This window comes from Orbicella faveolata, unplaced genomic scaffold (assembly GCF_042242905.1).
Source record: "Orbicella faveolata isolate gen_17 unplaced genomic scaffold, um_ofav_v1 contig_24, whole genome shotgun sequence".
In the NCBI taxonomy this organism is placed as follows: domain Eukaryota; kingdom Metazoa; phylum Cnidaria; class Anthozoa; order Scleractinia; family Merulinidae; genus Orbicella; species Orbicella faveolata.
In genome coordinates, this window is record NW_028301552.1 from 11,276,804 (window position 1) to 11,300,435 (window position 23,632).

A 23,632-nucleotide genomic window follows, 5' to 3' on the forward strand; every position below is an offset into this window, starting at 1 on the left:
TAGTCTGTGCGTTCTCGTCTGTAGACTTCTAAGATTTAGCTGTTAGGACTGTTAAGTTTTCGTTTGGTAAGAATTAACTTTCGGTGACAGGTACCGGTTTGCTTTTCCGACTACTGTTCGGAGATGCCTCATGACAGACCTAACTATGGTAGAGTTGGTCCTGAAGTTGAGACGAAGCGAGTAAGCGGGATTTTCGGAGCTATCGTCTAGTGTTTGTTCGATTACCGAGGCTAGACTATTTGACCTTAAACGTGCATGATAGTCACAAATAAACCTTTTATTGATTTAGCAGGTTGGTACTTGTCTTATTAACAAAAAAAAAAAAAAGAAAAAAAAACTAGAAAATATCATCCACAGAAATCAACGGTGTAATTCAAATATTTGTCTACTTGTATGACTGACTAGCTGATCGGATGGCATCAGTTCTCAGTAGGGATAGCCTTATTTTTTTACTCAATTTCACGGAATTCTTTCGCAAAATTTCCAGAATGAAGGTATCAAAATCGGAGACACCGCCGATGGACAACTCCTAACGGGCAAACTTCCTAAATATTCACTTCTTGGCATGAATTATTACGTAAACTGCATGCCAACGAGTCTACATACTGACACATAGGCATCTTACAATAACAACGTGAAAAATTATATTTAGAATCATTGTGCCGATATGCTGCGTCCAGTGGTTGCCATTCTCCTTTCCACATTTCTGACACTCACTCCAAGCATACAATAGCGCTCATATCCTTCACTTTGATATCTTCTTTAATAAACAATGAGAGTTATTCTTTACTTTTGACAAATGATGGCCTCCCCGCATTCCACGTCCACGTATTCCTCCTTCAGATTCTGACTGATTTACTTTTTCGGTCTCTACCATTAAACTGTAAACCCGGCCTTTCGATCATTTCCGTTACAAAGTCATTAATATCCATGTTACTATAATTCTCTGCAGGTAGTTTAGTTTACTGATAAGCTAAAGCTGGGACTCTCGTGGGCCATAATTTGTGTTTACCAGCCTATCTTTCCTTTATAAGATAAACTCTTGTCCCCACCTCGATTAGTTTTGGAACTAGTTGCGGGGTCAAGCAATTCTTTCATTTATACGCAAAGACAAGAAAATGAAATAAAATTGAATTGTTTTGAAACTAACGACATCATCAACAGCTTGCAGCTTCAAACAAGTACGATCTATCGTCCATAATTTGGCAGGCACTCAACTGCAGTAATATAAAGAACAAAACTTAAATAAATTGTCATCATCGCTTACACGTGCTGATTTTAACTTTTCTTATAATTATTTCCAGGGAAATATATGGTAGTTGACTTGACAGGATCTTTTAGCATTGCAATTTTAAAGCCTACAGCAAAATAAGTTGGTCGAAATCTCAGCTGGTTGAAATGTTAGCAGAACAAGACACCACGCAATGCTTTAGGAAAGTATCATGGCTCTTTACTGGAAAACGTTTCAAGGATAGTTCATGGTCATGAATCGTGTGTGTTTCAGCAGCGGTTTGCCATGCTGTTAATCTTGGTATGGTACTTAGCTTTGGTGTTCTGTTCCCGACTTTGATGGACTACTTTGACGAGACCAGAGAGAGAACAGGTTAGTGGAGTTAGTCTTGTAGCTGTGTTGTCGACAAGCGGGCAGTCTTTGCAGCCCGCTAGTCAAGTGTATCATATGTGCCGGTAGTCGAGTTCAGTGCTGTTGACTTGTTGCTGAATAACGCTTAAAAGCTACTGATTTAAAAACGAAAAACTGCTGATCATTTCCTTGTACAACATTGAGAGGTTCAAATTAGAGGGTCATACGTTCAGTCGAGAACGGGATCGATTTTAGACTACAATCAGATAAACTTACTCGAAAAGTAGTGTTGAGCTTTGCTCCTCGAAAATCCACTTTGTTTTGAGGGGATGCAAGTGAACTCTACAGTACAGTATACTGAATTATCTTCTCATGACTGTATTAACACAACTGTAATGATCTTCGAAAGTTGAAAAATACGTAGGCACTGTCGCCTTGTCGCCTGACATTGCGTTGAATCGCAATGTTTGGTCATTGTTCAAACTTCCAATTCGTTTAACTGAATTTCGCTACTTAACATCTTGTACGTTGGATTGCCAACAGTTCCGAATTTATACTTTCATTAACATTTACCAGTTCTACAAATAAAGTATACAGTTTTTTACATCATGTCATAGAAATCGAATCAAATTTCGCCATGATTGTAATTTGGAAATGGCCTATTGAACACAAATGTTTAAAATTGGAATTCAAGTTATTTTAAAATAAAATAAATCAATAAAGAAAACGACCTATAAGCCATGGAACATGACGGCAGAACGATTTCAACGCAAAACTAAATAGACCTTGAAGACAAACCGTCATTTCGCTAAACAAACTGAAGTTTGCATTCTTAGCTTTGGATTCTGTAATATTTGGCTTGAAAACACTAGTGCCAAATTTGACGGTTATCTCGTACAATGACTATGAAAGCTAAACACTGGGATTTGAATTCCCCTCCCTTGTGTCCCCAAAACCCCCGAAGACAGGGGCCCTGAAGAAAAAGCTAACTATTTTGATGCCAACAAATGGAAAACGAAAAAACTTCAAGTCAAACTGCATGGAAAAGAACTTCAGAGCACTTATAAAGGCATCTATTTTTCCCTGCAAGCAACGAAATTTATTGTTTCATTGGTACTTCTTAATTTCTGTAGGGCTTAATTTTGGCGATATTGCGAAATGATCACGACGAAGACTGGGAAAACGTTATCACAAGAGATCGAAACTCTAATTTAAAACCCTTTCATGAAACTCTTTTTCTCCTAACACAGTAGAGAGAAGAACATGCTAAAATGCCGAACTGAATATTAACTTTGTTCTATGTCCAGTGCCTCCCAACCGAACATGTCAGTCTGTTGTATGTTATGCTTCTCTTTGCTTTGTTTTCCTCTAGTTCTGTCGACTTATAACATCGACTCTGAGATTAACCGTTTGTTACAGAGCGGATCAGCGTTGAAAAATTCGTTTCCCTTCATCGCAAATTTCGCCAAATGGCGAAAATTTGGCAGAAAGCAAAATGTAGCGCTCCTAATTTCTCGCAAACCAAGGATCCCGCGAAAAGAAATAACGATGAGTAATTGAAGGTGAAAAATAACTCGGCTATCACTGATTGAATAACGTTTGTATTTTCAGCTTTTGTCGGCTCAATCGGTCTGGGCATGGTATGGTTTGCAAGTCCGCTGGCAGGCTATCTGTGTGATCGCTTTGGATGGCGTATCACATGTTTCTTGGGAGGCACGCTATGCATTGCGGGTCTGGTGTCGACATCATTCGTCCAGAGCTTCACAGTGATGTACTTCACGTACAGCGCCTTGTACGGTTTAGAAACTTGCTTCATATGCAATTCTTGTTTTCTTGCAATTGCTAAGTATTTTACAGACAAGTTGTCTGTAGCTACTGGCATCGTTTCATTGGGCGCGGGTGTAGGGGTCCTCTACACCGGACCTTTGCTTCAAGTCCTCTTAGACTCGTTTGAATGGAGGAACACTTTTAGAATAATGGCAGCAACTTACGTCCTTGTTTGCATTTTGAGTCTGAGTTTTAATCCATACGTAGAAGAAATAGCAACAGTGGAGAACTTAAGCATTGAAAGGAACAACAAAGACGAAGAAAGAGACGACAAGTCAGGCATCTCTCTTTACTGCAGTGTGTGGAGCTTTCCTGCTTACACTGTTATTGTAACGTCGTTCACGATTGCCAATTTTGGGATGTATATTCCTTACATCAATCTGGTATGTTTAAAATACCTTGTTATTGCAAGGTGGGACGAGTTGGAAATAACACGTAAAATACCCAGAGGTTCAAATGCTCCGTATATGGGTCTTTAGTAGATATCTATTAGCGTTCCGTCACGAATGGCGTTCTCTGATTGGCTACGCTAGTCACTGACTATTCTGTTGTAGACAGCAAGTAGCTGAGGAGGGCACGGTTGTTGACAGAGTGGCCGCTGCTTCTTTGCGTTTTCGAAGTGCCTTTGAAGAGAATTTAGATAAAGTTTTGAACGACTAGTAGATTTACAATTAGGTTACACGCTTTCGATTTTTATTCGTTTTCCTCTAATTGTTAAATAATCTAATTGTAAAATGTAGGTTAAATAGAAGTTTTTTAAAGCCACGGTCATGCACTTCTCCGTGCTTTGGTCAGAATCTATAGGCATGCAAACAAACTGTAGGAGAATGATTGCTTGGAAAAAAATTCACCAGAGCTTGTGGCTCCTCAGTGTCATGTAACAAACAGCAAGGTAATATACGTTCCCGAACCTAGAGCTCTTCTTTTTTGCGCATGACTGGGTAACCCAAATCTCTGAGACCGAGAATGAAACACCACACAAATGTCTATGCTGTTAAATCAACTTCATGGCCGTTATTGGGTAAAATTTCGTACACTGGATTGAGCGCACAAGAAAAAAATGTCACCGTTTCAGTACTGAAGGTTACTTTTCTATACTTTCCTAAATAAAACATTTCTTAAGAGGTTATTGGTAATTTTTTTTTCTAGGTCAAGTACTGTGAAGATATTAGAATCTCTGCACAGAAAGCTTCTCGGCTGTTCATTTTTATCGGCCTTGCCTCATGTGTCGCTCGCTTGATGACGGGAAGACTATGTAACAACAAAAGAGTTAATCCAGTGTACGTTTATCAATCATGCTTGGTAACAGCTGGTCTCGCCGCCTTTATGCTACCGTTCACCACAAAATATTGGAGCCTTATCGTTTTCAGTGTCATTTATGGGCTGAGCGATGGTATTTACATAACAACTCAGAATTTTATTCTACTGACGGTTGTGGACAGCAAGAGAACCACGGCCTCTTTCTGCATCAACAATGTGTTATATTCGTTTTCTGCAGCCGCCGGTGGACCAGTTGCTGGTGAGTTTATAATATCACTTCAAACCGAGCGCGAGAATTGTCCAGGGGGAGCGCAGGCCTGAGGTCTTGACCGGAAGTACAGTACGTTTTCAGTGCAGCGTGTCCGGTACAAAAAGGCAAAAAAACCATTTAGCTCTTCCAGTATGGCCATGAACTATAACCCTACAGACGAATTTCATGAAACTTGGCGATCGTGATTACAAGACGATCTGGTGACAGCAGTTGACCAATCATGGTGGACGTAGTAACTGAGTGATATAATAATGCCATGTAGTCAAACCACATCGATGTCGCACTCCCCCCCCCCCCCCGCCCCTCCCCATCCTCCTCCTCCTTCCCAACCCCCATTCAATGTTGCTTTGGTCTACTGAAAATCAACGCGACAGGGGAGGGGCATAAGTACCATTCATTTAAGAACGTTTTGGATTCAAGTTGTGCCAACTTGTTCAGTGTATTAATAAGAGATTTGTTGCATGACAGAAAATGTTTTAGGAAATGTTCCACGCTTACGGACTGGAAAGACACTGTAACCGTCACACTCACGTTAACTCACGTCTGTATTCAACAAAGAAAAGACTAAGAAATGTTGAAAAAGAAAGAAAACTGATCTTTTATACTCTTAGGTTACTGACAATTCTTTTACATAAGAAAGTGATAATATTGCAAGACAGCTTTCACTGAGAGTGATCGCGCGGAATCACTTTAAATGATTCGGGACAGTGACCTTGTCCACTGAATACTTGCCAATACCAACACGGGAAAACGGGAAATACCAATGCAGGAAAAAGCGTTAGAACGAGTCTCTCGTGTCCTGTAACGTACTAATGTGAGACCAACTACTTTTAGAGACTCCAGAGAAAACTTCCTTGACATTGAAACCAACTCGAAGGGAAATACTTTTAGGTCAGAGTTTTTTTAGAAATCCAGAAGTAATCAATGAGATATGATGGAATACCACAGTAGAAACTCATTAAAACTCTGAGAAAAGAATCCTACCTTTTAGGGGTCTTTCAAGCTCATTTCTTTCTTGCTTCCTTTCTTCAGCCTTAATAGCGGACCACACAGGGGGCTATATCTACTCATTCTACATGACTGGAGGAGTACTGTTTGCTGCTTTCCTGATACCAGTTATGATGATTTTCATCAACTGGAAAAAGTCCAAAGTTCACCCACAGACCTCGGAAGTAGAAGAAGACGAAGAGAAGAAGGTTGCTGATACAATATCAAAGGCGTTTCAAACTGAGCAGGCGCAAAACATTGGAATGGAGCCTTAACGAGAATGTGCAGTTCTAGCACAAACGCCTAGTTTTCATTAACGTGTATTTCACTCATCCTAGCATAGGGTCCAAAAGGAGCAGGAATGGCGCAGTGGTGAGAGCGCTCACCTCCCACCGATGTAGTCTGTAGACAGACAAAGTAGTGGTCGAAGAATGATCTCATATTTCCGAAAAATATTTTTGAAAAAGACTAAATATTGGCGGAGAAATGGCGGTTTTACGTTTACGCCGGAAGTAAAAGTTTACCTCTTGATTGACAGCCCTATGACGCTTATGCAATCAACCGAGACGATTTTCGCGGGAATTACCTTTATGGATGTCACGAATTGACTACTCAGTCGATCAGCATTGTTGTTCTGACTACCCAACATTTTTGGTATTAGGTGTAACTCTACTAAGTTATAAGTAAACATAGACCACGTTAAAAACATGGACCAGTTCGAAAAAGCGAAAACAGCGAAGAACGAATGAAAATACATCAATGAGTGAAGTTCGCCACGCGGATGAAGCTATAGCTATGGTATAAGGCGGGCAAAATATTCGTGGTGAGAGAAAAGAAAGGTTCTGTAAAAATTTCGGAACTTGACAGCAATAACAGAGATGTTGACAGAGACTCTTCTGATGAGTCCGATATCGACGAATCGTCGGACTCATTGAGACCATTTGAAATATCATCCATGCACAGTTGACCACACACAGTTGCATCCCGCGCTTTCTTTTGTTTGTTTTCTTCGCTCAACCACTCTAGCGTTCTTATCCTTTTTAGTCTTCCCCATTTTGCCAGACCAACTTCAAGAAAAACCGAGCTACAGAAAATCTCTCCGCCTTCGGCGCCTTGAGCACATTGCGAAACACAAGGGTTTTTTAGAGATTCGCGCGTAAATTCCACCAGGAGGTTAACGGTAGTAAACTTTCCCTACACTGATTGGCTCAGTTTTCTGAGAACCCAGTTGAAGGTGTTTGTGGGCGGAGTTTGTTTGCGAAGCAGAAGATTTTTCTTAGTGCTGTTTTCTCGGATAAATTTCGTCACTTGAAGCAGACACTTAAAAGAGTTATAACTCAAAGAGAATTTGTTCAATAGCCCTCAAATTTGGACAGTAGCTAGTTTAACATACAAACTACAAAAGCGTGTCTGGGAATTGCTAATTTTGAAATGCTTTTTCTTCGAGAGCGATTTTTGTACGATCACCCCACATTTTTTTAAACCTATTTCGAAAATGTTCTGTAACTTTTTACTACGATTAAATATGCCAAAACGCAGACACGTTTTTTATTCGCTTTGGGCCATGAAACCGAGGGAAAAATTAAATTGGCGAAAAACGAAATTGGCTTTGACTTGTAGCTTTAGTGGTCGTGAAAAATTCGACAATTCATTTTATTTCAAAATTCTTGGTATAGTTTGATAGCCAGCTCTATAAGCTTTAATTTGATATAGGGGTTTAGGTGTCTACAGCTTAAACTGCACGCGCTACATCGCTTGCATGCGAGACACCCCTGAAGGTATACTGTAACCTTAAATGATTGCAGTCTAAATTCAAACTTGTCCTCCGCTGAATGTGTGACCGTCTAATTTTGAACTTGTCAATGTTCCTAGTTAACTGCCCCTCCCCCCCCCCCCCCCCCTTTTTGGGTTTTCGTTCTGTTAAACCACAGCGAAATAAATTTACATTCATTATCCAGCCCTAAGCTTGCTCAACAAGTTGATACCATTTTTGTTGGTTATGACGTCATATTACGTCAAAGACGTCATTTGACCTGCCAACTTGGATTTTACTATTGTCTTAAAAAGTCTAAAAATAGCACAAATTAATATAAAATCAAGCCAGAATGTTTATGAAATGTACAAATTTGTGAATTTCTGCAATTTGAAAACCGAAGAAAGTCATGGCAACACACAGTTGACATATCAAAATTTCCGCGGAAGATGAATGAACAGTTACTGAAAGTTTCAGCCCCTTAGAGTAAATCGTCTGTTAAAAAAATTGAAAAAGCCTTATGGTTAAAACCGTACGGTTAAATCAGTAGATTTTAAAGGCGTTAATTAGAAACAAATCAACAGCACTGAGCCCTACCGGCACAAATGATACAATTGACTGGCGGGATGCAAATACCGCGCACTTGTCCACTACACAGCTACAAGACTAACTTCACTGACCTGTTCTCTCTCTGGTCTCGTCGAAGAAGTCCATCAAAACCGGGAACAGAACACCAAAGTTGAGAGCCATACCAAGATTAACAGAATTACAAACTGCTGTTGAAACACACACGATCCATGACCACGAACTATCCCCGAAACGTTCTCCAGTAAAGAGCCATGATACTTTCCCAAAGCATTACGTAGTGTCTTGTTGTTCTACCATTTCAACCAGTCGAGATATCGACCAATTTAATTTTCTGTAGGCTACGTCACGATGCTAAAAGTTGTAACATTTTTAAAAGAGATAAGAAATTTCTCCTGGAAAATGGATTAACTGAGCAAGTTTAAAACTATTTAAATTTCGCAACCAAATCATGTCGCATATGATGCGACAAAAATTCTCAAGTTTTCAATTTGTTCACTTCTGTTGTCGATTTAACATTGTCTTTGTAGTTTGAAGTGTTCCACATTCAAAGCTCACGCTACTCAACATGCAACATATTTCAACTTCTGCACATGCATGTTTTCCATATCCAACCGCAAGCGAGTCAATCACAGTAAATTTAGACTCGGCAATCTATCAAATTTGCCTGAGGCAGGTCACTCTACCCCAGACAGTAATTATAACGTCGTATTTCATTCTTGTACGCAATACTAATCCAACGGTAATGATTTCATTGTACTTTCAGTGTAGAACGAAATGTACCACATGGATATATTTAAACATCCTATGGAGTTAACTACCCCATAGTTCCTGAAAATAATTATCAGAAAAATTGAACTTTGCACATGTAAGCTTATTCTCGATACAGTGATGATTTATCATGATAATTTATGTAAGGACTTGGAACACGGAGAGGCTTTCGTTTGGCGAAAGTAAAGAGCAACTTTCATCGTTTATTGAAAAAAAGGTTTCAAGGTGAAGTATATAAGAAATTCAGGTAGAAAAAAGAAAAAACAATAAGAAAAGAATCGTTCCCGTTGTCTTGCTGTTTTTCAATTGCAGGACAGTTGCAGGACATGTTTTATTTTTATTTTTCATCGTAAAACGTAATCCGTTTACAACAACGTACAATTGCTTAAATTAAACGCGAAATTAATTCATGTATAATTAAGGTCTCATTTCTGAAATAGTGAAATTCATCTGCGCGGTAAACGAAAACACTGTTCCATGACAGAGTGTGTAGGGACAGTCGCAAGGACAAGTGTTAAAGAAGTTTTGTTGTATTAACGTTACGCTGAAAGCGGACTCCGGTCCGTAATACGGGTGTCTATTCAGCTACGCTGCTTTCATGAATCCAACTGATAAAACGGCTGGTTTTTTTTATTTGTAGTGTAAGTTTAATTGTAATTGTTGTAATTGTTCGACCAAATTAAAAAAATAAAATAAAATAAAAAATAAAAAAATAAACACAACACTGCTACACTGGCCTGACTCGACATTGCCGCGTTATGGTCTTACAGTGCCCTTTCCTCGCTCTACCAATGCAGGGCGAAGTTGGTGGAAAATTAATTCAAATGCTAATCCAGGACTTAAATTAAGTCATATCTATAACTTGGAAAACGGAATTAAAAGTTAATTTGACGCTAAGCTACGATGGACATCTATCCCGTCTGGGTATTGGAGGGAAGAACAGCTACCATCCGCTTGAACTCGTGCCATCAATATTTTCCTGGTCTCCGTGTGAACTACGCCAACAAGCTGCAGCTTCGTAAGCCGTTTTGGGGGTTGCAGATGTAATATATCAAACACGAGAGACGGTGTTTCATCGGGATATCCAAACACCGAGAAGGGAGTTGAAAATACGACGCGCATCGGAGTATTTTTGATGAAATTCGATGTGTTTATTTAGCTGATGAAACACTGTCTCGAGTGTTTGATATATCTTCTCAATCGAAAGGAAAACTAAGGGGTAAACAGACAAGTAAAATCATCAAATTCTATGCTACGTAAGACCGGGTATCCAAACCTCCTTCACGGTTGTGATTTTGTTTGTTTTGACTTGATGAATTATTACTGAGTTTGAGAAAGACAGATCTTTCTTCCAATCTGTTGCAAATCAGTACTTCCAGTTTTCACTCTGTTTGTGCTTCGTATACTTATGTATTGCACGCCATTTCTCCATAGCAACAAGCCTCAAGTGCTACAAGTGCTTCAGTGGAACGTCTTGGAATCAATGCGATGATAACCGAGAGACAGTCACCTGTCCTGAAGAACATGAAGAAGCGTGCTCTAAGGGGTTCTATAATCATGAGCCTCATGGTAGAAAAACTTACACAAAGTTCTGTGAGAAAAAGTCACAGTGCACGAGTACAAGTAACCCAGTATGTAAAGCTGCCGAGTCTCATAACGCAGAGTGCGAGGTTCATTGTTGCACGCATGACCTGTGTAACGCTGGCTCAGCTATGGCGATCAGCGGGATCCTGCTGGTTGCATGCGCTGTGTTGTTAGTGGTGTCTCTATCGCTGGAAGAGGATTTCAACCCATCAAGACAGTAGAATAGGGAGCTTGATGGAGGCTCGATTTGAATATTACTATAACTCTCTTGAACTATTCAAATTTTCTTAGCTGCTTTGTTAATAAAGTATTAAATAGTTCCTATTTGACATGCGAGTTGCAAGTGGCGAGTTGGAGTTACGATTTGGGAGTTTGAGACGAAAGTTCCCACGTGCACTTTTCTTCGCCGGAATTCAATTTCAATTTGTATTACTTTCTTGATAGAAGATGGGGACATTGGACCACTCTAAATGTTGCTGCAGATATATGGAACTCCTTAGAGACTACGCTCAGAGAATCGCTAACAATAGCAGCATTCAAGGGTGGTCTTTCCAAAGCCGCACTTTAATTTGTAGCGTAATGTAGTAAGCGTAATGCATAGTTTTTTTTTAAAATATTGTCTCCTTTTGTTCTTATCTATTAATACGTTTATATTTTTAGTTCTGCATAGTTAAATATTAGTTTAGATTAGTCTTAATTGAGAACCCTTCTGTTAACCACTCGGTGACGTATTCTTCCTCATTAAAGATTATTATTTGTTATCATCATCATCATCATCATCATTATTATTATTATTATTATTATTATTAATATCAACGACAGTTTGGCGGCCCAACCGCGCCCATCGTGGCCTGACTAACAGGGTTGCAATGTATTTCAGATTGGTGAGCTTCGCAGTGCACTGATTACCTAGTAAATGGTTATTGGCTTTACTGAAATGTTACAAGTACAGCCATTCAATAGATAGCATATCAAATATTTTGTTGCTCGGGAATATTAGCTGGTCAAGCTACTCTGAAATTCGGGCTTAAATAAAGTTTATGTATGTATGTATGTATGTATGTATGTATGTATGTATGTATGTATGTATGTATGTATGTATGTATGTATGTATGTATGTGTGTGTGTGTGTGTGTGTGTGTGTGTGTGTGTGTATGTATGTATGTATGTAGCATTGCGAGTGGCTCAAACTACAAGTCGACTTCATGTACGAGGGTATGACGCATGCCACAGTTCTCAACTGTGCATCAATTCCTGCTGTATTCAGACGATGTCCAGGTAATAGGCAACACTGATTAACAGAGTTTGTGTCCCTCTAAAACTTTCTCCTTCTCGCTTCTCAACATTCCCTTAAACCTTATTGCATTTTGTAAAGTTTGATTAGTGGAATGGTGAAGTGGGCACTTCTTTTTTCCATCACTTGCTCATCTCTAAAATCTTTTCAAGGAAGTGCCTTCTCTGTTGTCTCAACTCGACTCAACAGACATGGCGTTGAACTTCATCAGGTCCTGTTTAAGCCTACACCCTTTGTTTACACGTTGCTTATGTACAAAAATATCTGACGTGTTTCTATAAATGAGCTCGAATTTGTCCCATACCTGATAAAGCACAACAGTCACTCCAGACGTGAAATCTCATGTTTCAAAACAACTTATATTAAATTCTACGTATTTCGCCAATGTTACAGACCTTACTTAGCTTGCCACAGCAAGGTGGCGGATCGCAAAAAAACAGTCTGTTTTCACAAACATTAATTCATTACAGTCAAACCAAGTGAAGCGTACCCCTCAAGATTACATTAATGAATTGATTTTTTGAATATTGAACCTGCTAGTCGTTTCAAGGATACAAAATTGAATTGATTATTAGAATATGGAATCCACTAGTCGTTTCGGGAATGCAACAATGAATTGATTCTTTGAATTCGGAACCAGTCAGCCGTATTCTTGGAACGAGCGAGAGAGTTCAATATTTGAATAATCAATTCATTATGTAATCTTGAGGGGTAAGCGTCACTTGGTTTGATTGTAAGTGTATGCAAATCAACCATAGTTGATAGAGGGGAACGGTTGTGAAGCCCGGTAAACATCAAAGGAGCAAACAAAGATGCCAAGATTTATGTTGAGAGGTCCACGACCGTGCACAATCTTTTGTTTTGCGCTCATACACCGTGATGCATGAGTTACGTAATCAAAACATTAGTTACGTAATCACAAACATATTGGTTAGTTCCTCGGTCAGTAGTAAATAACTGTCTTGTTTTGTGCACGTTCAAGGCCAAAAAAGAGAACAAAAACATTCGACAAAAAACTTTGTCGAGTCTCATAACCATTGCCCTCTAGTAACTATGAGTCAACCCAGTAGCCCTTTAATTGCACGGTCAGCTTTATTATTTACATAACATTGTAATTCAACATAGATGCGATGCAATATTTAGGGCTGAAACTGCAAAATCGCCGGAAACTGCCTGACTACCGGCCTGTTCATGAAGCATGTAACAAATTTTGAACAATTCTTTTTGTTTCATTGCGGAAAGAAAATATGTCTACCCTCGAGGGTAGACATATTTGAATAACGAATTGGCGCTTTAGAGTCATCGAAACATAAAAGAAAGAACACCCACGAATTTGCCTTTCTATCTCAAGTCTACAAGATTTGAAATGGAACGGAAATTTCTTTGAAAATCACTGACCCCAACTAACCCAATCACTGATGACCACTTGTGGGCACAACTAATTGCATTCCAAACTGTCAGTGTCAGTGATCACAACTTGATCTTCGACCAATCTTTATTGCCAACAACGTGCTTTATTGGTTATGCATATACTGACAGTTATTATGCTGCTCAAAGATGTATTAGCGCGCAAACAGTCTGCTCCCAAACTCTGAGAGTCCGATACCAAAGGTAAGTCTCATTCAGGATTCTCTTGAGCGTCATCCGGGGCCCGTTTCTCGAAAGCCCCGCAATCTTTTCGGGCCCGAAAAGCCATTTTTAGTTAATCGGTGTTTAAAGACAGGGAGGTGTACACGGCTGAAATTTCTTGTATGAAGAGAACCTCTGCTCGTATTAAGAACATATGTATAAAACAGCTCTCTAGTCAAAAGGTTTGAGATTTAATTACGGCTTTTCGGCTGGGAAAACTTTTCGGGACCTTCGAGAAACGACCCCCTGATCTTTACAATGAAATTACGTAATATGTGCGATGCCCAGTTAAGCATTTATTAGTAGTCTGTGCGTTCTCTGTCCGTAGACTTCTGAGATTTAGCTGTTAGGACTGTTAAGTTTTCGTTTGGTAAGAATTAACTTTCGGTGACAGGTACCGGTTTGCTTTTCCGGCTACTGTTCGGAGATGCCTCACGACAGACCTAATTATGGTAGAGTTGGTCCTGAAGTTGAAACGAAGCGAGTAAGCGGGATTTTCGGAGTTATCGTCTAGTGTTTGTTCGATTACGGAGGCTAGACTATTTGACCTTAAACGTGAATAGTCACAAATAAACCTTTTATTGATTTAGCTGGTTGGTACTTGTCTTATTAACAAAAAAAAACAAACAAAAAAATAGGAAATATCATCCACAGAAATCAACGGTGTAATTCAAATATTTGTCTACTTGTATGATTGACTAGCTGATCGGATGGGATCAGTTTTCAGTAAGGATAGCCTTATTTTTTCACGCAATTTCACGCAATTCTTTGGCAAAATTTCCAGAATGAAGGTATCAAAATCGGAGATATCGCCGATTGACAACTCCTAACGGGCAAACTTCTTAAATATTCATTTATTGGCATGAATTAATACGTGAACTGCATGCCAACGAATCTACATACTGACACATAAGCATCTTACAATAAAAACGTGAAAAATTATATTTAGAATCACTGTGCCTGATATGCTTAGTCCAATGGTTGCCATTCTCCTATCCATATTTCTGACACTCACTCCAAGCATACCATAGCACTTATATCCTTCGCTTTGATATCTTCTTTAATAAACAATGAGAGTTATTCTTTACTTTTGACAAATGATGGCCTCCCCGCATTCCACGTCCATGTATTCCTCCTTCAGATTCTGACTGATTTATTTTTTCGGTCTCTACCATTAAGCTATAAACCCGGCCTTTCGATCATTTCCGTTACAAAGTCATTAATATCCATGTTACTATAATTCTGTGCAGGTAGTTTAGTTTATATATATATATATATATATATATATATATATATATATATATATATATATATATATATATATGGCATCCTCGTCTCGGAGAGACGATGGTCAGCGCGTCACTGTCGAGAGGCTCTTAAGTGACTCAAGAGCCCGATTCTTGAGTGGCAGTCTTTGTTGCAGCTGGTACAGATGTAGTTGGTGGCCTCACGAACTGATACTTGTCGTTCCTTTCTCGCCGCCCGCTTAATTGTCGCCTCGGCCCTGGCCTTCGTCTCGGCCCTGAGTGCCCCCTCCTTCACACCGTGACGCCAGGCGGCGCGGTCTTGCGCGAGGACCTCCCAGGTATTGGGATTGAAATCAGCGAGTCGCAGGTCACGCTTGCAAACATCCTTAAAGCGAAGACAGGTCGGCCCACGCGTCGGGCGCCCTCCCACAGTTCCCCGTAGAGGACTTGCCTTGGCAAGCGATCGGGTTCCATACGGTGAACATGACCGAGCCACCGTAGGCGTCTTTGGATGAGTAGTGTAGGGATGCTCGGCATGTCGGCTCGTTTACTGATAAGCTAAAGCTGGGACTCTCGTTCGCCATAATTTGTGTTTACCAGCCTATCTTTCCCTTATAAGATAAACTCTTGTCCCCACCTCGATTAGTTTTGGAACTAGTTTCGGGGGCAAGCAATTCTTTTATTTATAGGCAAAGACAAGAAAATGAAATAAAATTGAATTGTTTTGAAACTAATGACATCATCAACAGCTTGCAGCTTCAAACAAGTACGATCTATCGTCCATAATTTGGCAGACACTCAACTGCAGTAATATAGAAAAGAAAACTTAAATAAATTATCATCATCACTTATACGTGCTGAGTTTAACTTTTCTTATAATTATTTCCAGGGAAATATATGATAGTTGACTTGACAGGATCTTTTAGCATTGCAATTTTGAAGCCTACAGCAAAATAAGTTGGTCGAAATCTCAGCTGGTTGAAATGTTAGAAGAACAAGACACCACGCAATGCTTTAGGAAAGTATCATGGCTCTTTACTGGAAAACGTTTCAAGGATAGTTCATGGTCATGGATCGTGTGTGTTTCAGCAGCAGTTTGCCATGCTGTTAATCTTGGTATGGTACTTAGCTTTGGTGTTCTGTTCCCGACTTTGATGGACTACTTTGACGAGACCAGAGAGAGAACAGGTTAGTGGAGTTAGTCTTGTAGCTGTGTTGTCGACAAGCGGGCAGTCTTCGCAGCGCGCCAGTCAAGTGTATCATATGTGCCGGTAGTGGAGATCAGTGCTGTTCATTTGTTTCTGAATAACGCTTAAAAGCTACTGATTTAAAAACGAAAAACTGCTGATCATTTCCTTCTAAGAACATTGAGAGGTTCACATTAGACGGCCATACGTTCAGTCGAGGACGGGATTAATTTTAGACTACAATGAGATAACTTACTCGAAAAGTAGTGTTGAGCTTTGCTCCTCAAAAATCCACCTTGTTTTGAGGGGATGCAAGTGAACTCTACAGTACAGTATACTTAATTATCTTCTCATGACTGTATTAACACAACTGTAATGATCTTCGAAAGTTGAAAAATACGTAGGCACTGTCGCCTTGTCGCCTGACATTGCGTTGAATCGCAATGTTTGGTCATTGTTCAAACTTCCAATTCGTTTAACTGAATTTCGCTACTTTACATCTTGTACGTTGGATTGCCAACAGTTCCGAATTTATACTTTCATTAACATTTACCAGTTCTACAAATAAAGTATACAGTTTTTTACATCATGTCATAGAAATCGAATCAAATTTCGCCATGATTGTAATTTGGAAATGGCGTATTGCACACGAATGTTTAAAATTGGAATTCAAGTTATTTTAAAATAAAATAAATCAATAAAGAAAACGACCTATAAGCCATGGAACGTGACGGCAGAACAATTTCAACGCAAAACTAAATAGACCTTGAAGACAAACCGTCATTTCGCTAAAACAAACTGAAGTTTGCATTCTTAGCTTTGGATTCTGTAATATTCGGTTTGAAAACACTAGTGCCAAATTTGACGGTTATCTCCTACAATGACTATGAAAGCTAAACACTGGGATTTGAATTCCCCTCCCTTGTGTCCCCAAAACCTTCGAAGACAGGGGCCCTGAAGAAAAAGCTAACTATTTTCATGCCAACAAATGGACAACGAAAAAACTTCAAGTCAAACTGCGTGGAAAAGAACTTCAGAGCACTTTTTAAGGCACCTATTTTTCCCTGCAAGCAACGAAATTTATTGTTTCATTGGTACTTCTTTCTGCAGGGTTTAATTTTGGCGATATTGCGAAATGATCACGACGAAGACTGGGAAAACGTTATCACAAGAGATCGAACCTCTAATGTAAAACCCTTTCATTAACCTCTTTTTCTCCTAACACAGTAGAGAGAAGAACATGCTAAAATGCCGAACTGATTATCAACTTTGTACTATGTCCAGTGCGTCCCATCCGAACATGTCAGTCTGTTATATGTTATGCTTTTCTTTGCTTTGTTTTCCGCTAGTTCTGTCGACTTATAACATCGACTCTGAGACTAACCGTTTGTTACGGTGCGGATCAGCGTTGAAAAATTCGTTTCCCTTCATCGCAAATTTCGCCAAATGGCGAAAATTTGGCAGAAAGCAAAATGTAGCGCTCCTAATTTCTCGCAAACCAAGGATCCCGCGAAAAGAAATAACGATGAGTAATTGAAGGTGAAAAATATCTATCACTGATTGAATAACGTTTTTATTTTCAGCTTTTGTCGGCTCAATCGGTCTGGGCATGGTATGGTTTGCAAGTCCGCTGGCAGGCTATCTGTGTGATCGCTTTGGATGGCGTATCACATGTTTCTTGGGAGGCACGCTATGCATTGCGGGTCTGGTGTCGACATCATTCGTCCAGAGCTTCACAGTGATGTACTTCACGTACAGCGCCTTGTACGGTTTAGGAACTTGCTTCATATGCAATTCTTGTTTTCTTGCAATTGCTAAGTATTTTACAGACAAGTTGTCTGTAGCTACTGGCATCGTTTCATTGGGCGCGGGTGTAGGGGTCCTCTACACCGGACCTTTGCTTCAAGTCCTCTTAGACTCGTTTGAATGGAGGAACACTTTTAGAATAATGGCAGCAACTTACGTCCTTGTTTGCATTTTGAGTCTGAGTTTTAATCCATACGTAGAAGAAATAGCAACAGTGGAAAACTTAAGCATTGAAAGGAACAACAAAGACGAAGAAAGAGACGACAAGACAGGCATCTCTCTTTACTGCAGTGTGTGGAGCTTTCCTGCTTACACTGTTATTGTAACGTCGCTCACGGTCGCCAGTTTTGGGATGTATATTCCTTACATCAATCTGGTATGTTTAAAATACCTTGTTATTGCAAGGTGGGACGAGTTGGAAATAACACGTAAAATACCCAGAGGTTCAAATGCTCCGTATATGGGTCTTTAGTAGATATCTATTAGCGTTCCGTCACGAATGGCGTTCTCTGATTGGCTACGCTAGTCACTGACTATTCTGTTGTAGACAGCAAGTAGCTGAGGAGGGCACGGTTGTTGACAGAGTGGCCGCTGCTTCTTTGCGTTTTCGAAGTGCCTTTGAAGAGAATTTAGATAAAGTTTTGAACGACTAGTAGATTTACAATTAGGTTACACGCTTTCGATTTTTATTCGTTTTCCTCTAATTGTTATATAATCTAATTGTAAAATGTAGATTAAATAGAAGTTTTTTAAAGCCACGGTCGTGCACTTCTCCGTGCTTTGGTCAGAATCTATAGGCATGCAAACAAACTGTAGGAGAATGATTGCTTGGAAAAAAATTCACCAGAGCTTGTGGCTCCTCAGTGTCATGTAACAAACAGCAAGGTAATATACGTTCCCGAACCTAGAGCTCTTCTTTTTTGCGCATGACTGGGTAACCCAAATCTCTGAGACCGAGAATGAAACACCACACAAATGTCTTTGCTGTTAAATCAACTTCATGGCCGTTATTGGGTAAAATTTCGTACACTGGATTGAGCGCACAAGAAAAAAACGTCACCGTTTCAGTACTGAAGGTTACTTTTCTATACTTTCCTAAATAAAACATTTCTTAAGAGGTTATTGGTAATTTTTTTTTCTAGGTCAAGTACTGTGAAGATATTAGAATCTCTGCACAGAAAGCTTCTCGGCTGTTCATTTTTATCGGCCTTGCCTCATGTGTCGCTCGCTTGATGACGGGAAGACTATGTAACAACAAAAGAGTTAATCCAGTGTACGTTTATCAATCATGCTTGGTAACAGCTGGTCTCGCCGCCTTTATGCTACCGTTCACCACAAAATATTGGAGCCTTATCGTTTTCAGTGTCATTTATGGGCTGAGCGATGGTATTTACATAACAACTCAGAATTTTATTCTACTGACGGTTGTGGACAGCAAGAGAACCACGGCCTCTTTCTGCATCAACAATGTGTTATATTCGTTTTCTGCAGCCGCCGGTGGACCAGTTGCTGGTGAGTTTATAATATCACTTCAAACCGAGCGCGAGAATTGTCCAGGGGGAGCGCAGGCCTGAGGTCTTGACCGGAAGTACAGTACGTTTTCAGTGCAGCGTGTCCGGTACAAAAAGGCAAAAAAGCCATTTAGCTCTTCCAGTATGGCCATGAACTATAACCCTACAGACGAATTTCATGAAACTTGGCGATCGTAATTACAAGACGATCTGGTGACAGCAGTTGACCAATCATGGTGGACGTAGTAACTGAGTGATATAATAATGCCATGTAGGGAAACCATATCGAGGTCGCACCCTCCCCTCCCCCCCCCCCCCCCCCATCCCCCTTCCCATCCTCCTCCTTCTTCCCAACCCCCATTCAATGTTGCTTTGGTCTGCTGAAAATCAACGCGACAGGGGAGGGGCATAAGCACCATTCATTTAAGAACGTTTTGGATTTAAGTTGTGCCAACTTGTTCAGTGTATTAATAAGAGATTTGTTGCATGACAGAAAATGTTTTAGGAAATGTTCCACGATTACGGACTGGAAAGACACTGTAACCGTCACACTCACGTTAACTCACGTCTGTATTCAACAAAGAAAAGACTAAGAAATGCTGAAAAAGAAAGAAAACTGATCTTTTATACGCTTAGGTTACTTACAATTGTATTACACAAAAAAGTGATAAAATTGCAAGACAACTTTCACTGAGAGTGATCGCGCGGGATCATTCGGGACAATGACCTTGTCCACTGAATACTTGCCAACAACAATACGGGAAAACGGGAAATACCAACGCGGGAAAACGCGTGCGAACGAGTCACTCGTATCTTGTAACGTACTAATGTGAGACTAACTACTTTTAGAGACTCCAGAGAAAACTGCCTTGACATTGAAACCAACTCGAAGGGAAATACTTTTCGGTCAGAGTTTTTTTTAGAAATCCAAGAATAATCAATGAGATATGGTGGAATACCACAGTAGAAACTCATTAAAACTCTGAGAAAAGAATTCTACCTTTTAGGGATCTTTCAAGCTCATTTCTTCCTTGCTTCCTTTCTTCAGCCTTGATAGCGGACCACACAGGGAGCTATATCTACTCATTCTACATGACTGGAGGAGTACTGTTTGCTGCTTTCCTGATACCAGTTATGATGATTTTCATCAACTGGAAAAAGTCCAAAGTTCACCCACAGACCTCGGAAGTAGAAGAAGACGAAGAGAAGAAGGTTGCTGATACAATATCAAAGGCGTTTCAGACTGAGCAGGGGCAAAACTTTGGAATGGAGCCCCGTGATGGAGCCTTGACGAGAATGCGCAGTTCTAGCACAAACGCCTAGTTTTCATTAACGTGTATTTCACTCATCCTAGCATAGGGTCCAAAAGGAGCAGGAATGGCGCAGTGGTGAGAGCGCTCGCCTCCTACCGATGTGGTTCGGTTTCAGGATTCTGGCCCGGTACCATATGTGGGTTGAGTTTGTCATTGGTTCTCGCCTTGCTCCGGCGATTTTTCTCTGGGTTCTCCGGTTTTCCTCCTTCCACAGAAACCAACATCTCCAAATTCCAATTCGACCAGGATAGAGGACCTGCATGAAAACCAGCTAAGAGTGACGTGGTTTTCTCTCTAAATATTGCAACTTATCTATTATCTCCCTCGTTGACAAAAATGAGCCCATTCCACCGATAAGTAACGTTTAAAATGTTGGCTACGTCGTGAGAAACTTGGACTCTAGAAATGTCATAAAGGACGTTCGCGCGAAAATTTTCCAACATTGATTTTTTTTCAGGCTTTTACCACTGTAAGATGATGATTTATTTATGTCAGAAATGTAAAAAAATAGGGGGTCACCGTCATGACTAACTGGGACTCTAGAAATGTCATTAAACTGGAGGGTCCTATGGCTACATACGCCAAATGTACATAGTTATTATCTGGTAGAACTGGTATATACCGGTGAAAGTATGAAATTCGGTACCGTTAGCAATCGAACAATATCCAAGGTAGCTGGATTCAATTGAACGCATTTGAACTTAAAATGTGAGAGTCTGATAACCAAACATTGTCATTTAACACAATGTAAGCTTTGAGGACGACAGTGCGAACGTATTTTTCAAGATCATTGCAGTTCTGTTAAAACAGTCACGAGGAGATATTTACAGTGAAAATCACTCGCGTCCCCTCTTGAGGAACATAAAAACAAAGGGATTTACGAGAGGTATAGTCTACGAAGACAGACGTATTTCCGGCTGCCACTTGGTTCCCCGTTTTCAAGTAAATTTAAATGATTGCGGTCTAAATTCAAACTTGTCCTCGGCTGAATGTGTGACCGTCTAATTTTGAACTTGTCAATGTTCCTAATTGTCCCCCCCCCCCCCTTCTTGGGTTTTCGTTCTGTTAAACCACAGCGAAATAAATTTACATTCATTATCCAGCCCTGAGCTTGCTCAACAAGTTGATACCATTTTTGTTGGTTATGACGTTATATTACGTCAAAGACGTCATTTGACCTGCCATCTTGGATCCGCCATCTTGGATTTTACTATTTTCTTAAAAAGTCTAAAAATAGCACAAATTAATATAAAATCTAGCCAGTATGCTTATGAAATGTACAAATTTGTGAATTTCTGCAATTTGATGAAGAAAACTGAAGGAAGCCATGGCAACGTTAAAAATGACAGACACACAATTGACATATCAAAATTTCCGCGGAAGATGAATGAACAGTTACTGAAAGTTTCAGCCCCTTAGAGTAAATCGTCTTTTAAAAAATTGATAAAACCTTATGGTTAAAACCGTACGGTTAAGTCAGTAGATTTTAAGGGCCCATTAACCGATCTTTTCAAGCCGTTGGTAGGGAAAATTTATTTTCGTATAACCTCATCATTTTTAGTTAGTTCAGAGTTATTTGATGTGTTTTAACTTTTTTATGATCAGCAACACTAGCGATGACGTCATCAGGCCACGCCCATGGTCATGTGACTAATACTGAAAAAACGCAAAGGCTCCCAAGCAAATTACTTCGGTAAGATCAAACAAAGCCACACGAAGTTAGTTTTTCTCTTTCCGTTACTCTTGTTTTTCTGTCTTTCTCTTATTTTGTCCTTGCTTGTACTTTTTTTACTTTGCATTTTGTGAAACACAAGGAAAAACATCTAAAATATAAGCGAATTTGGAAGTTATTGAGTTGTTTTTGTTTTCCGCGTTCAGGCTGACGTAAGAAACCGGAAGTGAAATTTCACCTCCTTAGCAACGCGTGCGAACGCGCGCATAAATCGGTTAATGGGCCCTTAAAGGCGTTAATTAGAAACAAATCAACAGCACTGAGCCCTACCGGCCTAAATGATACAACTGACTGGCGGGCTGCAAATACCGCGCACTTGTCCACTACACAGCTACAAGACTAACTTCACTAACCTGTTCTCTCTCTGGTCTTGTCAAAGAAGTTCATCAAAAACCGGGAGCAGAACACCAAAGCTAAGTACCATACCAAGATTAACAGAATTACAAACTGCTGTTGAAACACACACGATCCATGACCACGACCTATCCCTGAAACGTTCTCCAGTAAAGAGCCATGATACTTTCCCAAAGCATTACGTAGTGTCTTGTTGTTCTGCCATTTCACCCAGCCGAAATATCGACCAATTTAATTTTCTGTAGGCTACGTCACAATGCTAAAAGATGTAACATTTTTAAAAGATATAAGAAATTTCTCCTGGAAAATGGATTAACTGAGCAAGTTTGAAACTAAATCATGTCGCATATGATGCGACAAAAATCCTCAAGTTTTCAATTTGTTCACTCTTGTTGTCGATTTAACATTGTCTTTGTAGTTTGAAGTGTTCCACATTCAAAGCTCACGCTACTCAACATGCAACACAGTAATTCAACTTCTGCACATGCATGTTTTCCATATCCAACCGCAAGCCAGTCAATCACAGTAAATTTAGACTCGGCAATCTATCAAATTTGCCTGAGGCAGGTCACTCTAACCCAGACAGTAGTTTATAGCGTCGTGTTTCATTCTTGCACGCAACACTGATCCAACGGTAATGATTTCATTGTACTTTCAATGTAGAACGAAATGTACCACATGGATATATTTAAACATCCTATGGAGTTAACTACCCCATAGTTCCTGAAAATAATTATCAGAAAAATTGAACTTAGCACATGTAAGCTTATTCTCGATACCTTGATGATAATAATTTGTGTAAGGACTTGGAACACGGAGAGGCTTTCATTTGGCGAAAGTAAAGAACAACTGTCATCGTTTATTAAAAAAAACAGGTTTCAAGGTGAAGAATATAAGAAATTCACGGAGAAAAAAGAAAAAAGAATAAGGAAAAAATCG

General features: G+C 39.8%; 1 protein-coding gene and 1 pseudogene across 2 annotated transcripts; both read left to right on the forward strand.

The window, feature by feature from the left end:
- Positions 1–1,324: 1,324 nt before the first annotated feature.
- LOC110043170 (monocarboxylate transporter 10-like) lies at positions 1,325–7,254 on the forward strand (annotated as a pseudogene). The gene is made up of 4 exons (XR_016208170.1): positions 1,325–1,603; positions 3,194–3,792; positions 4,559–4,928; positions 5,973–7,254. The product of XR_016208170.1 is annotated as a monocarboxylate transporter 10-like (transcript).
- A 6,174-nt stretch (positions 7,255–13,428) lies between these two features.
- Positions 13,429–21,186, forward strand: LOC110054222 (monocarboxylate transporter 10-like). Its single transcript, XM_089292510.1, has 5 exons — positions 13,429–13,525; positions 15,680–15,978; positions 17,561–18,159; positions 18,926–19,295; positions 20,343–21,186. Exons 2-5 carry the CDS (start codon positions 15,774–15,776, stop codon positions 20,615–20,617), a joined length of 1,449 nt encoding a protein of 482 aa, XP_089148636.1. The 5' UTR covers positions 13,429–13,525; positions 15,680–15,773; the 3' UTR covers positions 20,618–21,186.
- Positions 21,187–23,632: the final 2,446 nt, after the last annotated feature.

What these genes read in the sequence shown, in the direction of transcription:
- LOC110054222 (XM_089292510.1), top strand. Translation starts at nt 15,774, where the DNA reads ATGTTAGAAGAACAAGACACCACGCAATGCTTTAGGAAAGTATCATGG. An exon ending in ATATTCCTTACATCAATCTG is followed by an intron (nt 18,160 to 18,925) that starts GTATGTTTAAAA and finishes TTTTTTTTCTAG; the next exon opens with GTCAAGTACTGTGAAGATAT. An exon ending in CGCCGGTGGACCAGTTGCTG is followed by an intron (nt 19,296 to 20,342) that starts GTGAGTTTATAA and finishes TCCTTTCTTCAG; the next exon opens with CCTTGATAGCGGACCACACA.